The sequence below is a fragment of the Gobio gobio genome (assembly GCF_949357685.1).
Source record: "Gobio gobio genome assembly, chromosome: 4".
Classification (NCBI taxonomy): domain Eukaryota; kingdom Metazoa; phylum Chordata; class Actinopteri; order Cypriniformes; family Gobionidae; genus Gobio; species Gobio gobio.
In genome coordinates this window covers 22,589,820-22,613,543 of record NC_137100.1, presented here as the reverse complement: position 1 = coordinate 22,613,543, position 23,724 = coordinate 22,589,820, and the positions used below count along the sequence as shown (strand labels likewise).

Sequence of the window (23,724 nt, the reverse complement as noted above, 5' to 3'; positions counted from 1 at the left end):
TAAATAGTAAAAGAAAAATGCCACAATAGTGTTTTCACAACTTTCAAAAAAAGGGAAAAAATTGAGTGAGATTGATAACAGCATTTTTACTATCACTCCCGTAGAGGCTATTAGAAACACCCTCACAGCAGCGGTAACTTGTTTTTTTATAATTTGATGCAAAAGTAATACAATGCAAGTATTAGTGTTATACATGTAGCCTACATAAAAAAAAATTAAAATACAAAAAACATTGCAGGATTTACGATATTGATGACCATTAAAACGCGTCATCACAGTCTGTGAAAAGGGTCTATCATTTGCAAATAGTTTAAATCGACCACTTCAGAACTAGTACAATTAGATCTAGAACTTATTTTACTTATTCTTATTTATTTACCATCTTATAGTCGGAAGGGGGTCTGGGCAACAGTACCAGTGGCTTGTAGTAGGCTAGTAGTGGCTTGTCGCTGCAAAAGTGCTCGCGGTCAGAGTCCCCCTTGGTAGGGTCCCTATAGTGAGGCAGTGCTTGATCGCTGAAGGAATACTGGGAGTGAGTGAGCGAGCGCTCTCGCGGAGTTACAAACTGGATGGAGCCGATTGAAGTAGATACTTTAGTTATATTAAGTGGATTTTGACAGCGGATCTCTGGCTTTGGTCTAACGGCGTTTCCTACTGGATCTTATAGCTTGCCCACTGGGGAAGATAAATCATTATCTACAAGAAACATAGCTGGCATGCGCTAATATGGAAACCAAACCATTCTTGTCTCTAGGTGAGTTTGACTCAAGGGAAATATGGTTTCTATTATCTTAACGCTAATGTCATGCAGAGCTACAGACATCTACCAGTTTCTGCTCTGAAGTGCTGAACAAAACGAAACTATGCTGCATGTTTACGTTCATATGTCTATGAGTGACTTAAACTAGTTTTCCTTAAAATAATAGCATTTCTTCATTTTTCGCTGGCAGGTAGGCTAATGGTAATGAAATGGAATAAGAGAGAAAGCAAGCTAATTAAGTTTATAAAATGATAATGAGCGAGATTGTCATCTTTATTATTAGTTTATCCATGATGAAGCCTAATTATTATCATCAGTATCTTTATAAAATAATCAGTGTACTAATCAGTGTACAATAAAGGTGTGTGACTAATAATTCATGAAGTGCAGACACTATCACTTCAGTCAAACAGTGAATGTTAATAGTTTATTGAAGCGCGCTCGTTCTTCAGTTGAGCTGTCACATTTATTACTCTAAATGCTCATGGCAAGCCGTTTAAACAATTATTCTGGTAAACGAACGAGTAGCCTATCTATTTTTATGTCTCTAGTATTGTTCTTATGCGTTTAATATTTATTTTTGATCGTATGTTAATAGTGAGAACTAGTAACTACTGACAACGAATAGTTATCTATTACTAATGTAATAGACACTGCTATGTGTTTATTAACTGTAGTTTGTGTTTCTGTTGTTACTGGCAATATTTTAATCTCAATAAAGTGACTATAAAGTTACAATTCTGACAAGTCGTCACATATGACAAGTAAAAAAGCAACCAGTGAGATAGCAAATGGGATACAATAAGTTAGTTGGAGTAGTGGAGTAGCAAAGGAATTGGTTAAAACCTTATTTTACAATGTTACACATGTATCTATTAGTTATAACAGAACATTTTTGAATAATTACAAGCAGCTAAACCTAAAACAAATCCTAAACTACATTTTACAGTAAGTACATGTTGTTAATTAATATTTCTCAGTACTTATTTGTGTAATTACACTATGACAAGGGCACCTTAAGATAAAGTGTGACCTACTATTGGATATAGCACTATTTGATTATTGACTAGTAATTACAAAATAAGTATTAGTAATATAAAAGTAGACACTAGACTAGCCTGTTTAAATGAATAAATGTTAAACCGGCCTGCCATATAAGCTCAACAAATCGATGTCAGCCCACTTCAATAGTTATCTCAACCACTTCAAAGGGCAGTACACTGAGCTCTGAGGCCGCTGAGATTTGAAGACTTTACTAGATCTCTCGGGTTTATCGAGATCTATATTTTTTCTTTGGTTTGCTGGGTGATTATGTGATGCGATCATTGCGAATGAAAGTGCAACAGTATAGTCTGTTCTTACCTGAGATCCTCTTAAACCACATCAGCCTCTTTCAGATTCATCCGGCTGTCTCCTAAATGAGAAAACGCATGTTTGGTTGGAAAATCATAGTTTGGCAGTAGCCATTGAGATTTAGAAAGTAATAACTCATGACACATGTGATGGTACAGAGCTTGTTGTGTAAACTTGCACTGCAACAATATTCATTTTCCAAGCCACCTATATATACATTCTTCCTGCATGTTGGAATTCCAGTGTAAACAGCAAGTTTTGGGGCTTAATGTGCCCAACTTTATTGGCATTTTTAAAGTTTGCTCTATATAGGTCTCTGGGGGCCACAACCTTTCCCTGGAGCGTCCCAAGTCCATGAGCGTTAATAAGAAATAGAGGGTCCCATTGTAAGAAGGCCCGTCTGTGGTAGTGAGGGGGGTGTATACGGGATGCCGGACCACCCCAATAAAACAGAACCAGTTTGGTTTACGGCAGAGCAGTTTTGTGTTTCTGAAGAGGTGATTGGTCCTTTGTGAATGTCTGCAGCTGTCAGTTTTATAAGAGCGGCTTTAAAGGGAAAGTTAATTGCTTAAAGTGACAGTGTCTCTCAGACACCCTCCAGCCACTGTCTGTCTCCAAATCAAAAGCAGCTCGGGCTGTTTCTAGACAGGACTACACAGAGGGCCAAACTGCACTTGAGAAAGTTTGTCTGAAGTGTCAGGTGATACACACACATTGGAGGGGGAGTGTGTGTTTAGATCTTCTCTTGTTTCACTGTTGTACAAACTGTTGCAATTTAAGCATCAGCTCTTCAGCTTTGAAAGTGATGAGGGATGTCAGTGGGGGTATATTTGATCGGCTCAAAAAGCTGCCCTGTTAATCATTTGCTCTATGCAGTGTATGCATGACTCCTTGATAAAGGCAACTCTGCACCTTGTACTGTGGTCCTTGTTTGGTTGCATACATTTAGAGAAAGCTGTAGCATTGAAAGTACAGGCGGCACCAAAAGTCTGAAGGAAACGTTGAATGAATATTAATTATTTTCAATTCCCCGTCACTAAGAAAATTTAAGTGAATGTGTTAGATTGAATATGTGAGATCTTGGTGTAATTCAGCTCATATGCGGCTGCCATTAAAGCAAAAGAAGGATAAATCAAATTCTAAAACAGTCATGGATATTTTTCATTTACACATATTTCGTTTTTTCGGAATTTTTGTATGGTTTGATAAATAAAATTACATTGTCTTAAAATGTATGGATGTCATCATCCAAATTTTTGTAAAATTGAAAATAGCAGGCCTTAACAACTTCTGTGTTTAAGAGCCATTTTTTTCCTCTGGTGCAGTGTTAATGGGATTACACTTGACCTTATGCATGGTAATTCAGTTTAAGTTAATGGATTTGGAGAATCTAAAGAATGTACAATACCTCTCCCATCCCCACTTTCCATCTTTATGGCAGCATAAGTATCATGTCATTTAGAGTGTGAAGGATGTGTGTGTGTGTGTGTGTGTGTGTGTGTGTGTGTGTGTGTGTGTGTGTGTGTGTGTGTGTGTGTGTGTGTGTGTGTGTGTGTGTGTGTGTGTGTGTGTGTGTGTGTGTGTGTGTGTGTGTGTGTGTGTGTGTGTGTGTGTGTGTGTGTGTGTGTGTGTGTGTGTGTGTGTGTGTGTGTGTGTGTGTGTACGTGCGTGCGTGCGTGCGTGCGTGCGTGTGTGTGTGTGTGTGTGCGTGTGTGTGTGTGAGTGAGGACAAAGAGAGTAAGGTGAGGACATTTTGGCTGGTCCTCACTTTCTAAGACCCCTTTAGAGGCCTGTTTGAGGGTCAAGACTTGGTTTAAGGGATAAGGTTATAGTTAGTTTAAGGGTAGGTTTAGGGTAAGGGTTCGGGTTAGGCACTTAATTGCGATGGGTAGGAATAGGGTAAGGAGCTAGAGGTTGCATTCTGTCAATTAATGTCCTCACAAAGATAGACGTACAAGAATGAGTGTGTGTGAGTGTGTGTGTGCGTGTTCATGTTTTTCTATCCCGGTGGGGACTTGATACCTGAATGCACACTGACTCATGGGGACTCATGTCACCGTGGGGATGTAAATTGAGGTACCCAGGAGGAAACAAGCTTATAAATCATACAGAATTAGTTTTTATTTTTTTTTTATTATGTAAAAATGCAAAATGTTTTGTGTGATGGGTAGGTTTAGGGGTAGTGTAAGGGGATAGAATATACAGTTTGTACAGTATAAAAACTAGTACGTCTATGGAGAGGCCCCACAAAGATTGCAAACCAGACGTGTGTGTGTGTGTGTGTGTGTAGTCTAGGGCTGCTCGATTATGGAAAAAATCATAATCACGATTATTTTGGTCAATATTGAAATCACGATTATGTAACACGATTATTTCACATGACTTTGGGAATGTGTTGTATTTATTAAAAATACACCTTTCAACAATTCAATTGAAATTGTAACATTTGTTGTACTTTTTGAACTATTAAAATAAATAATATAACATATATTCGAATCAAAGTATAAAAGTATTCACGTAAAAATGATAACCACAAATAAATAAGATCAACAATATGGTTCGGCTATGCTTTTCATGTACGTCTAACATTAGTTTTCAGGTACAGAAATGTATCAAATGTAAAATAACATTGCATATTTGAGTGCATAAATTAAAGTTAAATTAAATTAAACTTACAAAAGCTAATCAATCAAGAGCAGTGAGTGATGTCCTTGTCTTTTGTTGTTTGACATTAAACAGACAGCAGTAAAGGCTACTGCCCCTTTAAGACCTCGCGTCTTCTTTATCGACTGTATAAAGTTCACTTAAGGCATATACAGACTATGTCTGCTAAGATACTCATCAAGATACTCATCAAGATGGACATGTTGACATACGTTTTGTGTGAGTTTGTCCGTTTAAGAGCAAGACTTGAAAGAGAACTCAATATTTGCGCGCTGTGAGACGTGTGCGCGCTCTCGGATGAGAGCACAGAGACACATTTTCTCACAGCGCGCGCGGCTTCTCATTCTAAACCTAAACCCTAAAGCACTAAACCCGGGTGATGACGGTGAAAACGACTGGTCATATTCGAAAATATGGCAGCACTCGCAATCTCGCATGCATTGAACAAAGTTTACAAAGAGAGAATTATTTGAAAAATATGAAGGAAAAAAAGGACGTTTACACGGCTCCCCTGCTCTCGTCAGTTTTTGTTTCTTTATTAGATTGTCATAGGTCACTCTGTTTAATTTTCAAGTGGTTAAACAAATTCGTGGTGATATCCTTCCATATCACAGCCACTGCCATGTAGCAAATCTTAGCATGTTTCTGCTCGTCGTCTGATTCCTCGAAGCCAAACTGTTCCCAGACAACGGAGTTGGTTTTGCCTTTTTTGCTCACCAAACGCTGCTGTAACTGCCCTCCTTCTGCCATCTTTACTCGCGCCGAGTATTTAAATTCCAGCGGATGATATGAACACGAGTCTCACGACCTGAGAGAGATTTGTGGGTTCGGGAGGGGCGGATGTGCGCGTGCGCGTTTCATTCAGAACGCAAGGCAAAATAATCGTTTTTTCTCGATTGTACTATTTTGGTGATCGTTGGGAGGCAAAATCGAAATCGAAATCGAAATTCGATTAATTGCACAGCCCTAGTGTAGTCCTCTGACTTTAATGCTGAACATTGTCTAGAGGCAGGTCACCACCAGTGTAATTATCTAATATGTTTAACTCTGTGTCTATCTTTGTTTTTGCATGAGGTCCAGTTAATGAGAGGTCCAGCTGTCTAATTACCAGGTGCAAACTTATTAGGTCAACTTCTTCACTGCACATGGACACTGATACTTGCAAACTGACCCCTGTCTGTGGCACCAGAGTATAGTGTATATAAAGCCTGTTTCAGGCCACACACACAAGCAGTGTGTAAGTAAAGCAGCAGAACTGCAAATGCAGGCACACCCCAATCTTTCACACTGTGCCAAAATTAAATTATCGTATTCAGTCTCTATTATTATTATATACACTATGAGAAGTTCAGAGTCAGTCTTTTTTTTCTTAAAGGGTTAGTTAAAGGGTTCAAAAATGAATATAAATAAAACATAATGTAATTTATTACTCACCCTTGTGCCGTTCCACACCCGTTCATCTTCGGAACACAAATTAAGATATTTTTGTTGAAATCCGAAGGCTCAGTGAGGCCTGCAAAGGCAGCAATGAAATTTACACTCTCAAGATCCATGAATGTACTAAAAACATATTTAAATCAGTTCATGTGAGTACAGTGGTTCAATATTAATATTATACGAAAATATTTTTTGTGAGCCAAAAAAAACTAAATAATGACTTATATAGTGATAACCGATTTCAAAACACTGCTTCATGAAGCTTCGGAGCGTATCGAATCATTGAATCGTGTTTTGAAATCGGTTATCACTATACAAGTCGTTATTTAGTTTTTTTGGTGCACGAAAAATATTCTTGTCGCTTTATAATATTTGTATTGAAGCACTGTACTCACATGGCCTGATTTAAATATGTTTTTAGCAGGGCTCGACATTAAGCATGTTCACGTGCTTGTCCTTCGGACAAGTAAATCTGTCATTCACTTGTCCGAGTAAAAAATGTGCTTGTCCGAAAAAAGAAAAAAAAAATGTTGTGTGTGTTGTACAGAAAATTTATTCTGAAGCAATATTCTCACCAGTGTTCAATCAGCTTTGACATATGCATATTTGTGATATTTGTACCTTTTATAAAGGGCATGGTTCCCCTAATCTTATTAAATATAGGCTATGAATCAGATTTCCTTTTATATTCTTAAATTGGATCAATAAATTAAATTAGAAGACGACACTGGCTGTTACCAGTCAAATTAAATAATTTACACTGAAAAATTACAACTGCATTAAATAATGTTATGAGATTGTTTTAAATATTTTTTGAATATACAAATAAGAAATGTTGGAAAGATGAAACTAAACCACCAGTAGGTGGCAGCAGGTGACCGTCTGAATGAGTGAGTCATTGAGTCGATTCGTTCAAACGCTGATTAATTCAAGAATGAGGCGGTCGTTTACGAATAGTTCATTGAATCTTTGATTCTATCGATTCATTCAAAACGCTGAATCATTCACTAACACGTTGTTGCTGTGACACTCGTTCTGCTGTGATCTTTTGGAACTATTTTCGCTGCTGAAATAGAAAAAAAACACTCGATATTGCATCTAAAATGTAAGTGACTTAATGTTAATAATTGTTTATGGAACTGTCATATGAAATCAGTGTCATTTTCAGTCGTGATGTTATTCAGGAAAACAGCACTCTTGGTAATGTGACGTTGCAACGGTATCATGTTATAAATATAAATAAACTCCACATTTCTACAATTTTACGGCAGTGTGTTAACTGAGTTTCGCTGTGTGAGCGGTGCACATTTGTTTCGATTTATCCTCGAGCTGCGCTAGCATCAACAGTGCAACGTTAGTTACCGTCAGTTCATTATACATTATATATTATCATCCACTGTCAATCGCCACTTCTCAGTAATGAATGCAGAATCATTCTTGCATTTTGGTGATTCCCTAGTTATTTTTTTGTTAATGACGTTTTATCAGGCTACTTGTCCGTCAGGCAAGTAAAATTCTCTTTCACTTGCCCCTTCAAAAAATCCACTTGTCCCGGACAAGCGGACAAGCGTTAATGTCGAGCCCTGTTTTTAGTACATTAATGGATCTTAAGGGGGGAAATTTCATTGCTGCCTATGCAGGCCTCACTGAGCCTTCGGATTTCAACAAAAATATCTTAATTTGTGTTCCGAAGATGAACAGAGGTCTTACGGGTGTGGAACGGCATGAGGGTGAGTAATTAATGACATTATTTTAATTTTTGGGTGAACTAACCCTTTAAGGAAATGAATACTTTTATTCATCATATTAAACTATAAAATACTTTTACATGGTTACAAAAGATTTCATATAAATGTTGTTCTTTTAAACATTCTATTTATCAAAAATGTATCATGTTTCTACAAAATTATGATTATGTGACACTTAATTCAGCTTTGCCATCACAGGAATAAATTATTTTTTATTAATAATTTTTTTAATATTTTTAAATGAAAAGTTTCAATTATAGTAATATTTCACAATATTACTTTTTACTGTGTTTTTGAAGGCAGCTTTTATGAGCAAAATTATTTAAAAACAAATCTTACTGACCCCAAACTTTTAAATGGTAGTGTATAGGCCTGTTCACACCAGGACGATTTTCGCACGCGTTTATCGCCGACGTTTAACGCCTCGGGACTAAACAATGGGCGCCAATGTGAGTGTTCACACCGACGCGCAAAACGCCAGGCGTAAAAGCGTAATTTTTAAAAAAACGCCTCGGGTTCGTTTTTTTATTTTGACGCGGCGCGTAAAAAACTGTCCGACCAATGAGATCGGCGCTTTTGTTCACGTTTCTGGAGCTGCTGAAGTGACAGTAAAACACGACTTGGTGGCGCTCAAGCACAAAGCGGTCTTGCCGAGCACACATTGATACGACGAAGAAGTAGTAAGTAGACAAAGAAGAAGATTAACTGCTAATGCTGCTTGCCAGTTAGCAAAAAGTGTGTGAATGGTTTTGTCCATATACATAATATGTCTATGGTTTTGGCAAGCACGTAAATACTGTCTCTCTTCTCCTTCTGTGTGACAAGCGAGTGTTAGAGGCTTAAAGTGCCGCAGCACCATCTTGTGTACCGGGAGCGCATCTACTGAATGTGCACGTTCACTCGGCGCATCGCCAGTGAAAATCGCTTGGGTGTGAACACTCAAGACGCGCCGAAAAACGTCACGAAAAACGCTGGCGATAAGCGCGCCCGATATTCGTCCCGGTGTGTACAGGCCTATGTTGTAAAATTCTGTTCTGCAAAATGTTGTCTATAAAATGGTTAAAAGTGCATTTTTTGAAGTCAGGAGGACTATATGTTTTTTAATGCTTTCATCTGTTTTTGTGTTTTGTTCCAGCACATTCTTTAAAGTGCAGGTCAGAACATATCGTAACTTAAACCTCAACTGACTGTAAATACTGTCCATAAAAGCTACCATGTCTGATTATGGTATCCTTTCCTCCCCTTTTCCCTTTCACTGCTCTTTTCATCTCCTCGTACTCTAGCTCTTTTGAAGGATATGTTACAAGCCGAATGCAGAACAGCCAGTAATTCAGATAAGATCTGATGGAGATATGAATCTGGCATTTCTTTTCCCATGAGAGCAGCAAATTATACACACCAAAAAATTCCATTAAACAGTAACGGGCCCCCCAAACTACTGTTCATGCGATACTTAGACAGGTGTTATTTGCTGCATGTACACCCTACGGGACAGACGGATCCAATTTGCACCCTGGAGAAGACTGCAATTCGAAAGGAAGTTTAGTTCCTCTGAGTCACTGGCTCGTTTTAGAATCGCCTCTAGTGCGATTCGGTTTATTTATATTAGATATTTGATAATTAGTTGATTCATTGCTACTGAATTTAGAGAAGAGATGAGCATCATGATAGCCTAACATAGGCTAAATGTTTTAATTTAAAGGGACAGTTTGCCCAAATTTTTTAATTCTGTCATCATTTACTCACCCTTGTGTCGTTTTAAACTTCTATGACTTTCTTTCTTCCGTGTAAAATAAGTTAATATTCTGAAGAATGTTTCAATAGTTGATGACAATTGATGACAGCATTTTCATCTTGGGTGAACTGTCCCTTTAAATTTAAGCAAAAGTGCTTATCCAGAGACTAGAGGTGTAAAGAATGAAAAGCAGATTAGTTATGGTGACTCAGGTGTCACACACATTATCGTTCCTGCTGGGTATGTTGGGAGTATTTTTGTGCTTGCAGATTGTCCATGCAAGCGCTAGTCTCGGTCCCCTTTCATGCTCCGTGCACAAGCTCTGTTGACAGGAGACACACTTGCGCTGTGTCTTTGGCTCTATTACAGTGACAGTAATGAGTTAAATCACTAATGAGCTAATTCACTTTTCCTGACATTAAAGAATGTTGAAGGCTGTTCAAACCACTTTGAAAGCTCAGTACTGATGCAACACGTTTCTGAACATATTGGTTGCATTTCCTTCATGTCTAAAGATATAAATACCTCAAATATAGACCAATTTTTTTTATATCATGTGAGGTTGGCTCTTTAGATTTCATTATAAACCTAACATATTTCCACACATGCCAGGATGACGAAACTTAGTGTATTCACTCGTTGCCATATCATCATTATTTAGAGAAAAAAATGTGCCAAAATTAAAAAATCTTTGGAAGTTATCACTGAACATTTATTTAACCTTAGCAAAAGTTAATTTCTTACTTGCGTTTTTTTTTTTCATCTCTGTTTTTTGTGTTTATTTAAAATAAGACAAATCTGATTTTATTTTAATCTTATATCTGTTATTTAAGAGTTGAGATGGTTCTTTAATGCTGATCTAACAGCAGAAGACACGAGCCGCGGTTTAAATCCCAGTTGCGAAGGTGGGGTGCGTTGTAACACTGCGTTACAATGAGCCCCTATTGGAAATATGCTATTATATTCTATACTTTTTAAATTCTTTTGAGAAACCATGAGAAAAGGGTGAATAATGACTGAGAGTCAGTGTTCAGAAATTATTCATTATTATTATGTTTTTAACTATGCTGTGTGTTTGTGTATTTCAAAAATGAGTATATTTTTAATTATTAAAAAATGACATTTTATTTTAAAAAGTTAATAATTGTATTTTATTGACAAAATATTTTAGTTTGTCTTTGATATTTTTTTATTTTATTATATCAGGTTACATTTTAAGCTGTCATTTGGTCATGTTACAATGTACCCCACCTATGGGGCATGTTGTCACATTCCACTTCCATTCTTTCAGGGTAAATCAAGAAAAAAGTATACTCTGTATTAATGAAACAAAACCACATAATTGTACTAGACATGTGTGAAATTAATTTGGGAAAAAATAAGTACTTTGAACCTCAAGTGGATTTACACAAACTGAGAAAGTCAAAAAGCGTTGTGCCCCGCTCTCCCTTAAAGGGGCTATATGCAACTTTTTCCCCAAAATAAACGTAACAATAGCCTTTTTATTTTACCATTTATAACTCAAACATCTCCTGATGAGCATACTGACACCTTGTCCGCTCACAGTGGGTGCACCTATAAGCCTGTCTCCTATTTTTCCTATTTTCTGGCGGGTCGTCTTTTCCCGCGCTGTCTGCGGATGTGACGTCACCACCGCTGCGAGAGCGAGCAGAAAATGAGAGCAGTTCTGTTTTTTGGCCACAGGTGTCAGTCGCGAGTTTAAATTTCAGAAAAACGCATATAGCCCCTTTAATACTGGCCACTCTTTTAAATTACAAGTTGTCCATACGCCTTCACTAAATGTAAAATCTTCTGAATCCATAGTAGTGTTATTTTAGTATCTATTCATATTTTTTGTTAGCTTTTATTTTTATACTTTCATTCAGTTTAAATTTTAGTCATTTTTAATGTACTTTTTGTCACAGGTTGCCATGTAGCGTAATCCACAAAGATGTGTGACGCAGAATAAACAAAAACAATTTAATATGTAATGAACACAAAGATAACTCTAGGAACTACAATTAAAATAGCATCACATTACATTAACAAGAGACAATGAACAGAGGAAAATGGAGGGCTTAAATACATTGAGGATGGTAATCAAAGGAACAGGGAACAGGTGTGTAACCATCAGAAACCATAACAACTAATGAACTAGAACTGAAATAGTGACAATGAAAACTGGGTATGTTTACATGACTGAAACAATGACTGAAAACTAATTTCTTAAAAATGCGTTTTGGCTGTTCGTTTACAACAGCGTTTTTTGGTTACTGAAAGCGCAAGCCTTTGAAAGGGGGTTTCAAAGTTCAAGGTTTACCATCTTTCTGTGAAAACGGTGATGTGCAAATGTTAATGCATATTACATGTTCACACATGTGTATTACATGTTCACGCATGCGTATTACGTGTTCACACATGCGTAGTGTTCACACATGCGTATTACGTGTTCACGCATGCGTATTACGTGTTCACACATGCGTATTATGTGTTCACACATGCGTATTACGTGTTCGCGGGGTGTTTCTTGACAAAGTTATGTCGCGAACTACTGGCCTGGAATTCATAATACAGCCTTTTTAATAATTTTTTGCAGATCCGTGTGAACGGAGATCGTTTGACAATTTTTTTAATCTGTTTTTGGTACATCGTTGTCGTGTAAACATAACATAAATTGGTCTTCTTTCACACGAGTGACAATCACGTGTATTATCAAAGAAGCGATCTGAGAGAATCGCCGACAAGTCGCCGACGCCCGTGAGATATTTGGCATGCTAAATATCTGGACCTGTCGGTGTTTCAAACTCCTGCTGTTTGAAATGTGATCTGACTGAAAATTACATCGGCGATGACCTACAGCCAATGAGAGAGAAAGATACAGGGCAGCGGGAAGTTCAGGGAGTAGCTATCGATCAGAATATCAGTATTTTTAATATTTACAATTATATCAAACAGAAACAAAGCACAAATATTTGCTTGACATTGCAAAATTATTTATTTACCTTCAACTCTCTTTGCAGAACACAATCCTTGCTCCCGCATTTCCTCCTCCATAATCTTTTTTTCTCCTTTTTGCTGCAATTCAGCGCACAGACAATTTGGATCGTGAGCTTCCTGGCAGGCTATCATTTTTAATAATAATTCCAGACTCGCACAAGAACTCCAGTCTCACGCACGCGTGATCTTGCATTATTTCCATATCACTTGTCGCCGAGTAAAGTCATGCAATGTGAAACCCCCTATCACCGATCAATCGTGCAGTGTGCACACAACAGCGACTGAATGCTACCCCAGATATTCATGCAGTGTGAAAAGAATCGTGATCCGACGACTTTGAAAATCGTGCAGTGTGAACTCGGCATAAGGTTACGTTCTTTGGTGTAAGAGAAGTAGTGAGGTCTGTTTAATGAACGAATCATTCTTTTCAGTTGCATTGTTTGATCCAGTCTGAATAATACATTAAAGTACAGTAACTATACTGGTTTCAGACCAAAATACTTTCTTATATTTATTACAAGGGTAGCTAAGTTCTAAGTTAAATAAATGCAATATCTTTCTGATGATTATTTTTCTTCTGAAGCTGAGGTGTGGATTTATACTCGCATATAGATTTTCATTATAAAGGCAAAATTGCTACTTTACCAAAGTGAGGGTAAGGATTATTTTGTCTTTTTTAACATTCCCAGATGCAGCATAGGTTTTCATAACTATACACTGTCAAAGCACACTGGAGACTGAATCATTATAACAGCCCTGAACTTGTGTCAGTACTATTTCTAGCCACTTCTCTGCTGCACTAGTAATTGCACCAAATGTTGATCGTGTAAATGTGCCAGCTCCATTTTGTACCTAATAACTTAATTGAGTCATGACTCATGTGGCTAGATTGTTCTAAAGGCTTTTGCATAACCATTTAAAAAGTGGAAAACAATGTATTTTTCCTCCATATGACTATAAGCATATTAAAAAAATGCTATTTAAAAAAAAAAAACATATTTTAAATTAGCATGATAGTATCAAGTAAAGCACTTCCATTGTACTGTACATTTACCATGTATGTGTAATGTGTGTACGTGTTCATTTGTATGTAGCCTACCATGTATTCTCCCTACTGACACTCTTTCACTGGAAGAGAACTGGAGGTGGATAACTGACCGGGGACCAGTTGCATAAAAATAAATCTGCTAGCAGTTAACCAAGGGGTAATAGTCTTACTTTTTGGATTCAAATTAGACCAATCTACCTTTTTTTTTGTACCAGACTTTAAAAAGCTATGACCAGTCTTGAAGAAAAAAAATTAAATGACTGACTTGTAAGATTATGCAACCGGCCACGGATATCATTCCAGCTTTGATGCCTTGAGAACTTCCAAAATTCACATTCAATCCAAACACTTACTTGTTTGCCTAATTAATTAGCCAGCCCAAGTAAACTAATTAAAACAGATACTGAAGGGCACTGTGATCTGTCCATCTTTTCTCCAGTAGGTCATTAAAGACATTTTTACATTATGCATTCAGTACAATCTGTTTTTAGAGTGTGATTAGGACGTGTGATTCCCAACATGGTTGTCCCTACAGCATATCATCTTTTTTATTTCATTGTGTATACAGCACGAGAGACGCTTTGTCCTCCTTGTCCTTGCTCTTAAATAACATCTTATATATGGTTGGAGTATGTTTTGTGTATGACTTCATTGTAGATTGCATATAGGTTTTTCTTTTTCCTTGGGCGTGAAAGATAAGACTGAATTGTGCTATACATTTCATTCGGCCCCTTTATGCGTGTGTGTTTCCTTCTAGACTGATTTAGATGTCTCTGGGGTGAAGTTGCACTGGAGTTGCACTTTAAAGAATGTTTAGGAACGAATGAACCTTTCACCCTTTGCCCTCATCCGGTCAGATGATTTTCCAAGCCATCAGACACGTCTCATTTAATTGTTTTGTAACATGATACAATATCATGACATAATGTTGATGGAATGATATGATATTCCATCATTCTTTTCGCTGTATTTTTCTTGTTAACGCTCTCCGAGTGATGTAACTACAGGACAGGACATGAAGTGTTTACGGCCTTCTTTTTACACTTTTTTTTCCCGTTTGCCGTTATTTTCTCTCAGGGTTGTTTACATTGGTGAGTGTGTGATTTGGTACAGCAGGAAGTCATAAGAGAACAATGAGGAGGCGAGGAACAGGATGTCAGAGCAATGCGACTGTGTGTGTGTGTGCTTGGAAGGGGGGCTATTTACCTGCTGGAGACATGGCTCTAATAGGCTCCTGAGATGAGAACACGCGTAAATGCTAATTAATAAACAGAAATCGTCTGCTTTCATGTCAAATAGACATTTGCTATAACACAATATGGCTCTCGTGTTTATGAAGGATTATATTACAGGAGGTTAGAGGTAATTGTAACTGAGACAAAATTGAAACTGAAAACTCCCATCCAGTCTTAATAGTTAATGGTAAATGAACTTGGCTTGCTTTCCTCAAAGGAGACTCGAACCCTGAGCTAAACTCCCCTATAACGGTAATATGTAGAGGAAGAATGAGAGAAATAGAGGAGGAGATGGGGAGGTGGAGGAATGCCGGAAGAATTGACTGCTGCTTATACGCTCGTAATGATGATTGACAGGACTGAATGAATAGGGTCCTCCCAAACCTATGCTTGGAACTCCTTGGAAGAAAAGGAGTAGCAACATATCTTTTTTTCTGGATTTTGACATACATCTGAGTTTAATGAAAAATCGAAATCGAAAAAAACTTGGTTCTGTACATTGGTTTTTGATCTTGTGGTCAGTTGTGGAGGGGTGGGGTTTTAGTGGAATTGTACAAGGCCTGAATACGTCAACAGAGAGAATTCTGACTTTTCTCTGGAAGATTCAGTTATGACATTTTGATTAAACATTACAAAGCCAAAAAAAGGAGAAAATGTATACATGAATTAATCATTTACATTAAGATCTATAACATGCATTTACAAAATAGATATGGTGAATCTTCATTGCGTGCCAAATTTAAAGTCTCCTGAGCTTTGAAAGAGCAATCTCTTAGCATTTAAAGGGTTAGTTCACCCAAAAATGAAAATGCTGTCATTAACTGGGCCATGAAAGTGGTAATAACTTTGTAGTCTATAGGGGGTCAGAAAGCTCTAGGATTTCATCAAAAATATCTTAATTTGTGTTCTGAAGATGAACGAAGGTCTTACGGGGTTTGGAACGTCACGAGGGTGACTAATTAATGACCGAATTTAAATTTTTAGGTGAAATAACCCTTTAAATTTGGTATGAAAGAACAGGCAGAGTTTAACATCTTCAACACTTACTTCCCTTCATTCAGATCTGTTCTGATGATCTATATAAAAATATGCCTCTATTTCTTATAAATAATTATAACATCCGATTATTTCCAAACTGTGGTTTCCAAAACCTTAAGCGCTTCTCCCTTTCAATCCTCTGGATGCTTCCAGTATTCCAAGTTGCCTTAAATAATTCTTCCCCTCTACATAATTAATATTATGATTGCAAGTGAGCCAAATATTTCCTAAAATTTATTCTTGGTATAGCCGACATTCTTTCCAAATTAACTCAACTTGCAGGCCCTCATGTGTCATACACCAGGGATATATGGACCTCATATTTTACACATCACTGGTGAATCAGACATACTGAAGAAAAAAACAAAACAAGAGGATGGCACATCTGTGGGTGGCCCATCACATATCTAGAAAACAACATTAACAGTAACGTGTACATGTGTGCGTGTTTACACATGTGCATGCTTGTTATTGCAGGCGGTCAGATGTTCAAATATAAGAGACTGAATGTGTTGTTCTGTATTGATGACGTCAATTATTAAAGGCCTCTCTGGAGTATTTTTTCCACATACTTTCATTGAACCACTGTTGTTGAGAGGCAGATTGGTCTATCTACAGAGAGATTAATGTACCGGACACTCCGACTGCCATAAACACTCCATGCTGTTCCTTCCATAGGAAATAGAGAAAAAAAAATGGGCTGATGGAATATTGAAGTAGATTTCAATAAGCTAGATGTTTTTGCCATTGCTCTGAATGCTCTTCTCACATTCACCTTCTTTTACTTTCTCTCCCTTCTTTTCCATTTCCTCTCTGATAATTGGATTTGAGTGATTGAGTTTTCAGGGGATTTCTTATGACCAATAAATTGGAAAGGTTTAAAAACAATATTACCAGACTTCCCATAATCCTTCCCATGAAATCACTTGACAAGCACATGTTGAAGGACTTGTCCCTTATTTTAATAGCATCACAATCTTGAAGCACGATTTGCTATTTGCTAAACTATTGCATTAGATTTAATTCTCATTCTAGAGAGAATTTGATTGCAATAAGGTCTGTTTACTAGTGTAACATGATGTCATTAATATTTTTGGTGTGTTTTCACAGAAGATGAAGACCTCATAATAATAACAATTTGAAGGTGAAATTGGCTTTATATTTTTATCAGAGGCTCTAGTCTCCATCGTGATGCACTGTGCACAGATGCGGAAATTACATCAGCTTGACCTTCTCTTGAAAACAACTCTCTTGTCTTTAAAAACCTTTTTAGCTATTTTTTTTATATTTTCCTTCATAACTCATGGACTACTTCAAAACCATAAAATATAGTCATATTTTGTTCTAAGAAAAATATATACTCACAAAACTAGAAATCAATAGCCTGACAAGCCAGACCCACATCAAGATGTTGGGTCTGGAAACAGCATTGCAGGGCTCAATCCGAGGGGCGGGATAAACGGTTGTCTTTCAAATTCCCTCTGCACACAATAGCATAGCGCTACAAACAACCAGAGCAACGAAGAAGGTGAAGCAGAGCTAGTTGATAGATTAAACTTTCGCCGTATCCGGTCGGCAAAACTCCGAACACATCTTCCTTTCTTAAGAATGACTTCTTTGTTCTTTTCTCAAAGAAAAGCTTAACTCCAAGTCTTCCAGAGTCGCGGACAAAGCCGAATCGAAAGACCGCTGTTCGCCAGCTTCTTTATTTACAAGTAGTATACGGAAGCGTCGCAACTCTGCCGTCATTGTGTTGTTAAGCCCGCCCACCGACCCTGTACACAATGCGATTGCCCTGACCAGAGTTTGTTTTTTTCAGCTCGCAAGCCAACGGAGAGTTTCTAGACGACCCTGGCTGCAAATTACATTTGCTGCCGCTAGGGTGCGTCTAGATTTATAGGCTAAGAAATCAAATCAGTGTTATATTAATGATATCTAAATAATTATCTAATGAGATATTTTGTTGAGTATAGATCTATAAAAATTCACGTTGATACTTTGATTATAGACTTGATATCAAATACAAATCTGAGCATCTAAGTTCCTTCTGAAACTCTGAAGGAGATACACATCTGAGAAGCAGAAGACTTTAGCAAAAGTCTCCATTTACTCTCCATTTCATAGCAATGCTGTCTAGGAAAAACAACTAAGATATTAAAGACATCTCATTTGCAATTTGGATCAATGACATGATGATAATTTTTGTCTGGATCTATTAATGTGTTCAACATACAACGACTTGTATACACCTCATCTATGAAAAAACATAGACGCAAAAACATTTTATCATAGAGAGGATAAATGCAGATCCTCATGATATATATACTCTATATGAAGAGGATGTGTACAGTCAAATGTGTTCAAGCTTTAAGGAAAGTATGTTATTAGGTTTTACCTGATGGTTACAACACATGACATTTTTAGAGGCATTAAATTTCAACTTTTAAAAGCCAACATGAATACATTTGTTGGCACATGTGTTTCGTGGGCATAGTATATGTCATTGACCCATTTTCTTATGGGTCTGCTTTTCCTGACTGTCTCGTAAAGATTGTGTCTATGTTTATATGAGCAGCTATAAGGAGAAAGGCTGGAATTTGGCTGCTATTTTAAAAGCCTTTCTTAGTTTAGACTGCTTGTCTCTCCATCAATCCTAACATCTCCATGTCTCTTCCTGGCAGCGTTTCATGAAAGGTTATGGATCAGACCTTTTGTTCCTGCATACTATCTTGACTTTTTCAACGGTATTGCCAAAGCAGTTATTCTTGTACCCATTTACTGACAGGATATGACACAGCAAAACCTACATTAAAAACAGGTTCAGGCCGTCATACATCTTATTCTGGTATTGGTCTAAATGTTTTAGTTGTATCAATATGAATAACAGCATATGTGGCAGATCTTCATCATTCTGACTGTCAAATCCATTGGTCTTTAGCATACTTTTTTTCTTAGTATACTATCCAGAACTCATTGTACGTGCCGTCGTCAAATCACACACTATAATCAATCACAAAGAAGATAAGGAGGTATTAAACTGAAACCTCTCAATCTCTATACATCTCTAATGCAGCTTTCAAGGCTGGTTCTCTAATGATCACATGGTCAAGGCAACAACTTCTGCCTTTACTGAGGTCCATCCTTCAAGCCCCCTTCTAAAGAGCTAATCAAGAACCCTTGAAAGAGAGATTTTTATGACGTTCATGATGAATTGAATTGCAGGTTTGATCTTTGACCTTGAGCTTGATTGTCTTAGAGATGAGATGGAAACCTTGAAAAAAGGAATCTGCTCTGCGTGGCACGGCCTCTCATCAAGGTCTCGTAAATGAGGGCTTTGAAAGGAGCAAATATCCCGGGTCTCATAAAGTGAGCCTGCAAATTTTGCCTTAAGTCTGTGTTTGTGTGTGTGTGTGTGTGTGTGTGTGTGTGTGTGTGTGTGTGTGACTAGGTGTCCTTTGTTGCTCAAGGTCATAGTGAGTCTGATTATTGGGTGGTCTGAAAGTTCATATTCAGAGGCAGATGAAAATGAGGCACTTGCAATTTTACTAGCGAACAAATAAAACATCTGGAGGTCAAGTTATTTCCATATCAATCAGAGATATGTAGCATGGGCCACACACATTCAGTCACAAACACTCTCACTTGGGTCTTTCTTTGACACTACACAATTGCTGAAATGTTTGCAACATGTAGAAAAGGAAACATTAATTACAGAAGTTTCAAGTAAGTACGTATAAGTATGGAAGCCCATTTTCTGCCTTAAAGAGATTTTTTTTTTCAAAATCCATCATTTACTCACCCTCATGTTGTAGTTGTTACAAACCCATTCAACTTCTTTGAAATACAAATTAAGAGATTTTTGAAAATATGAGAGATTTCTGTGCCACGCATTGAAAGTATGTTCCACCATAACTTAGACACTTCAACAAGTTAATATAAAGTCAAAGTAATTCATATGAATCAAGCTATTAAACATATTTATAACATGCTAACTTGATGTGCGAGACAAATCTTACTAGTTCAAGCATTGTTGAGCTTCCATTTACCATATTTGATGAGCTCTATGTATGTGCGTTGATCAATGTTAAATGTGAATAAAAGCCTAAATTAAATATGCTCATCATAAATTCAATTTGATACAGATTACTTTTGCAATGTCTTAATAAAGCATCACAATTTTGGTGGAAAGGAATTTAAATATTTAATTTTTTTTTTAAATATCTTAATTTGGGTTTCGAAGATGAATGGAAGGCTTAGTCTATATTTGTAACGAAATCAGGGGCAGAAGTCCAAGTATGATTTTTGAGTGAACTATCCCTTTAAAGTAAAAAATAAAGTAATTGTAAGATAAAGTTTAAAATAAGCAATTATGAGACATAGGGCCAGATTTACTAAACAGGGCAAATTAGCGTGAGGGCGCAATCCCCCAAAAAAACGCAGATGGGAGTGGTCTACGTGATCTGCTGATGTTATCTACTGACAGAGACGCAACCGGATCATTTCCACCAACGCAATCTACCAAGAGCAGCGCAAATTAGTGTCTGGTTTAAGACATGCTTTTTTTGGGATGTAAATAATGGCACAAATACCAGTAAATTGACAAGTGTAAACCTTAAATCACCTTGTGTGATTCATTTAAATACTCTTCTCCCAAAAATGAGGGAAACTCCTACAAATGCATGCAATAAGGTCAGCCGCAGAATGCCTTTTTAGTACTCAATCTTCACTATGTGTCATTAGTATATCTTGATAGTAGTTTTTTAATGCCAAAAGAGGGTTAGTAAATCTGGCCCATAAAGTTCCAATCATGAAAAATTGTCAATTTCTTTATTTCTTATATTTTTTTTCTCTGAGGCAGAAATAGGCTTCTATACAGACACTATTTCAGTAAGAAAATTCACATATGATCCCTTTATTATTCAAATGTTCTCCTTAACAACAACACGATTAAATGGAGAGCAAATGGAATTCAGACTTTCCCTTTGCATCTGTAGCGGCTCTGTTATGTCCTGTTTTAGTTTCGTTTTCACTCTGTTTGCTCTGTTTCTGTTTTCCTTAGTTCCCTAGTTAGTTTCCATGGCTGCTAGTTAGTTCCCACACACCTGTTTCTGTTCTACTCATTATCTCCCTGCTTTAAATACCCTTAGTTTCCTCAGTTTCTTTGTCCGGTATTGTTTATGTCAACATCAATGTTAATGTGGTTACGTTATTCTCCTGCGATCTCCTGCATGTTCCCTTTTTGAATTTATCATTAAAGACTGTTTTTGTTTCTTTACTCCTTCTTTGAGCACCTTATTATACCCACATGTGACATTATCTCAAATGCTTCATAAGAGATCTCAATAATGTCACAAACTGTGTTGAGATTTGCAAATAAAAGTCAACGTGAGCTCAGACTTTCTCGTCAGTCTCTTCCAAAATTGTCAACATCCATTGTATAGCTGTGTACTTTTATTGTATGTCAACGATTGTTTTTATTTGTTTCTAAATGTATTTATTTTCTCTTTTTTTATTATAAGAGACATATTGAGACAATGATTGATAAACACCATTAAGTTTCCTGAGAGCAACATCGGAGCAATTACATCTTCCTCTACTGTCATATTATGCATATCTTATGCAAGATCCATCCATAACATATTTAAGTAAAGTGTAATGTGTACTTTCGCATATTGGTCTGAAATCCTCACCTGATTGAATAAGAAGTGAGTGACTCTCACCCACTTCTCTTGTGTCACACACACAGGGCTCCTGAAAAACCCCTGCTCTGTAGCGCGGAGCTGGCCGGGCGATGCTGGCAGTTCGCCCAATGGCTGCTCCAGCTTCTCGGGTGCGTACCCGCTACAACAGCGCAGGATATCCACAGGTATAAAACACACATTCACATGCACAAACACATCAGAGCACCTGCGCTTGCCACATGGACACAACAGATCAGTGTTTTAATTCAGCTGAAAGCCATCTGGTTTGTGTTAGCACAGTTGCATTGAACTGATTTTGCCCTACAGCTCTGGATCATCCATGCATAATGTCAGCGATCCAACGCTGTAGGGCAAAATCAGTCTTCATTCCAAGTGTAGGATGTCTTGTCCTGTCATTCCCAAGCAGAACTCAAGATACAGTTTCACTCATGAGAAATATTTTCAGCTTCAAACATGTTACAACAAAGCCCAAATAGTGAGCGTCTCCCCTGGCCCCTACTTTAACGGACATGTTTCACCGGTCTTATTCCCCGTGTTCACATGTTGTAGGTCTCTTTGTTTTCAGATGGTTTTCAGCATACAACAAGTTTGTTTTTCCCCAGGCTTGCTGCTTATTCAAAGTTAATCAGTTAATTGGTTACACTTTACAATAAGGTCCCATTAGTTCAAGTTAGTTAATGCATTAACTAATATTAACTAACAATGAGTGTTACATTTGTTACAGTATTTTTTCATATTTGTTAATATATAGGGTTGGGTTAAGATTAGAGTTTGGTTTAAGTTAGTTTCTTGTATTGTAATTATGCATAATTTACTGTTATTACTATATAAGTATATATAATGTGTAACAAGGACACAGTCAAATAACGTGTTACCACAAATACCACTGTTCATTGTTAGTTCATGTTAGTTCAGGTCCATTAAATAATCTTAGATATTAATTTATTATTATTTGTTATTATCATCATTAAATTAAAGGCATGTGCAAAAAGCATATTTTCTTAGCGATAGATGCTATTTACACCAAGTGCAAATAGTGATAGCTGTTATTTACACTAAGTTTAAATAGCAATAGATTCTATTTACACTGTAAAAATAGCAGCATTTTCTTTGCAATAGGTGTAAATAGTAGTTAGATGCTACTTATACCTATGAATAGTGGCAGTTATACATTACATTAAACAGTATGCTATAATAACATTGAGTGAATTTGTGTAAAACAACACCCTCTTTACCTCCTCAAAAACAGCTCTGTTCACAGCGAACTGTTTCGGTGCATGTCTCTTTAAATGATAATGAGCTACTCACCCTTCTCTTCCGTGGGGCGTGTAGACACGTGAAGTGCTGCCTTGGCGGACAGTGTACAACTGGCTGAGGGCGGAGATATGCTAATATGGGATGCTAGTCCCATATGGGATGCTAATATGCTAGTCCATCAGCGGTCGTGGGCGGAGCATTGATTATTGAGAGTGTTTAGGTTTTTGGAGGATTAAAAAAGGGTGTGGGGTGGTTGTGTCCACACACTGCAAAGACATTTATATGCAAACACCTAAAGTGAATTTTGCATCCGATGACTTCTTTAAACACACGTTAGACATTTGATTCACACTTTTCAAATATTTTCTTCATTTTTATTGAAAATAAATACCTTTCCGATCTGATATGTGATGGGAAAAGGGAGTAGAGCGAGTTCGGCAAAAGGTGGATTCGAACTCTGGTCAATTTGCGAAAATCTAAATATTCTGTCACGCGCATTACCCCTACACTATTGCAACAGCTGACAATACAGCGTCATCTGTAATTTTGTCTGGCCCAATCAGATTAGTGTAGTGTAGTGTAGTGCAGTTAGTGTAGATAGCCTCTGCCAACAAGGTGGGCTATTTGCACTTAGTGTAAATAGACACTTTAAATTAAATTTTATTTAATAAAAGAACTTTTGATTTTAATAATGTATTAGTAAATGTTACCATCAGCTAAGATTAATAATGCTTTAGATGTATATTTTTC

The 23,724-nt window shown here is 37.1% G+C and overlaps 1 protein-coding gene across 1 annotated transcript in view; it reads left to right on the top strand.

The window, feature by feature from the left end:
• Positions 1-525: 525 nt before the first annotated feature.
• rxrab (retinoid x receptor, alpha b) overlaps positions 526-23,724 on the top strand; it is an 87,240-nt gene continuing 64,041 nt past the window's right edge. The window contains exons 1-2 of the mRNA XM_079816114.1: positions 526-754; positions 21,762-21,881. Coding sequence (XP_079672240.1) covers positions 727-754; positions 21,762-21,881 — 148 coding nt within the window. The 5' untranslated portion in view covers positions 526-726. The remainder of the gene's footprint in view (positions 755-21,761; positions 21,882-23,724) is intronic.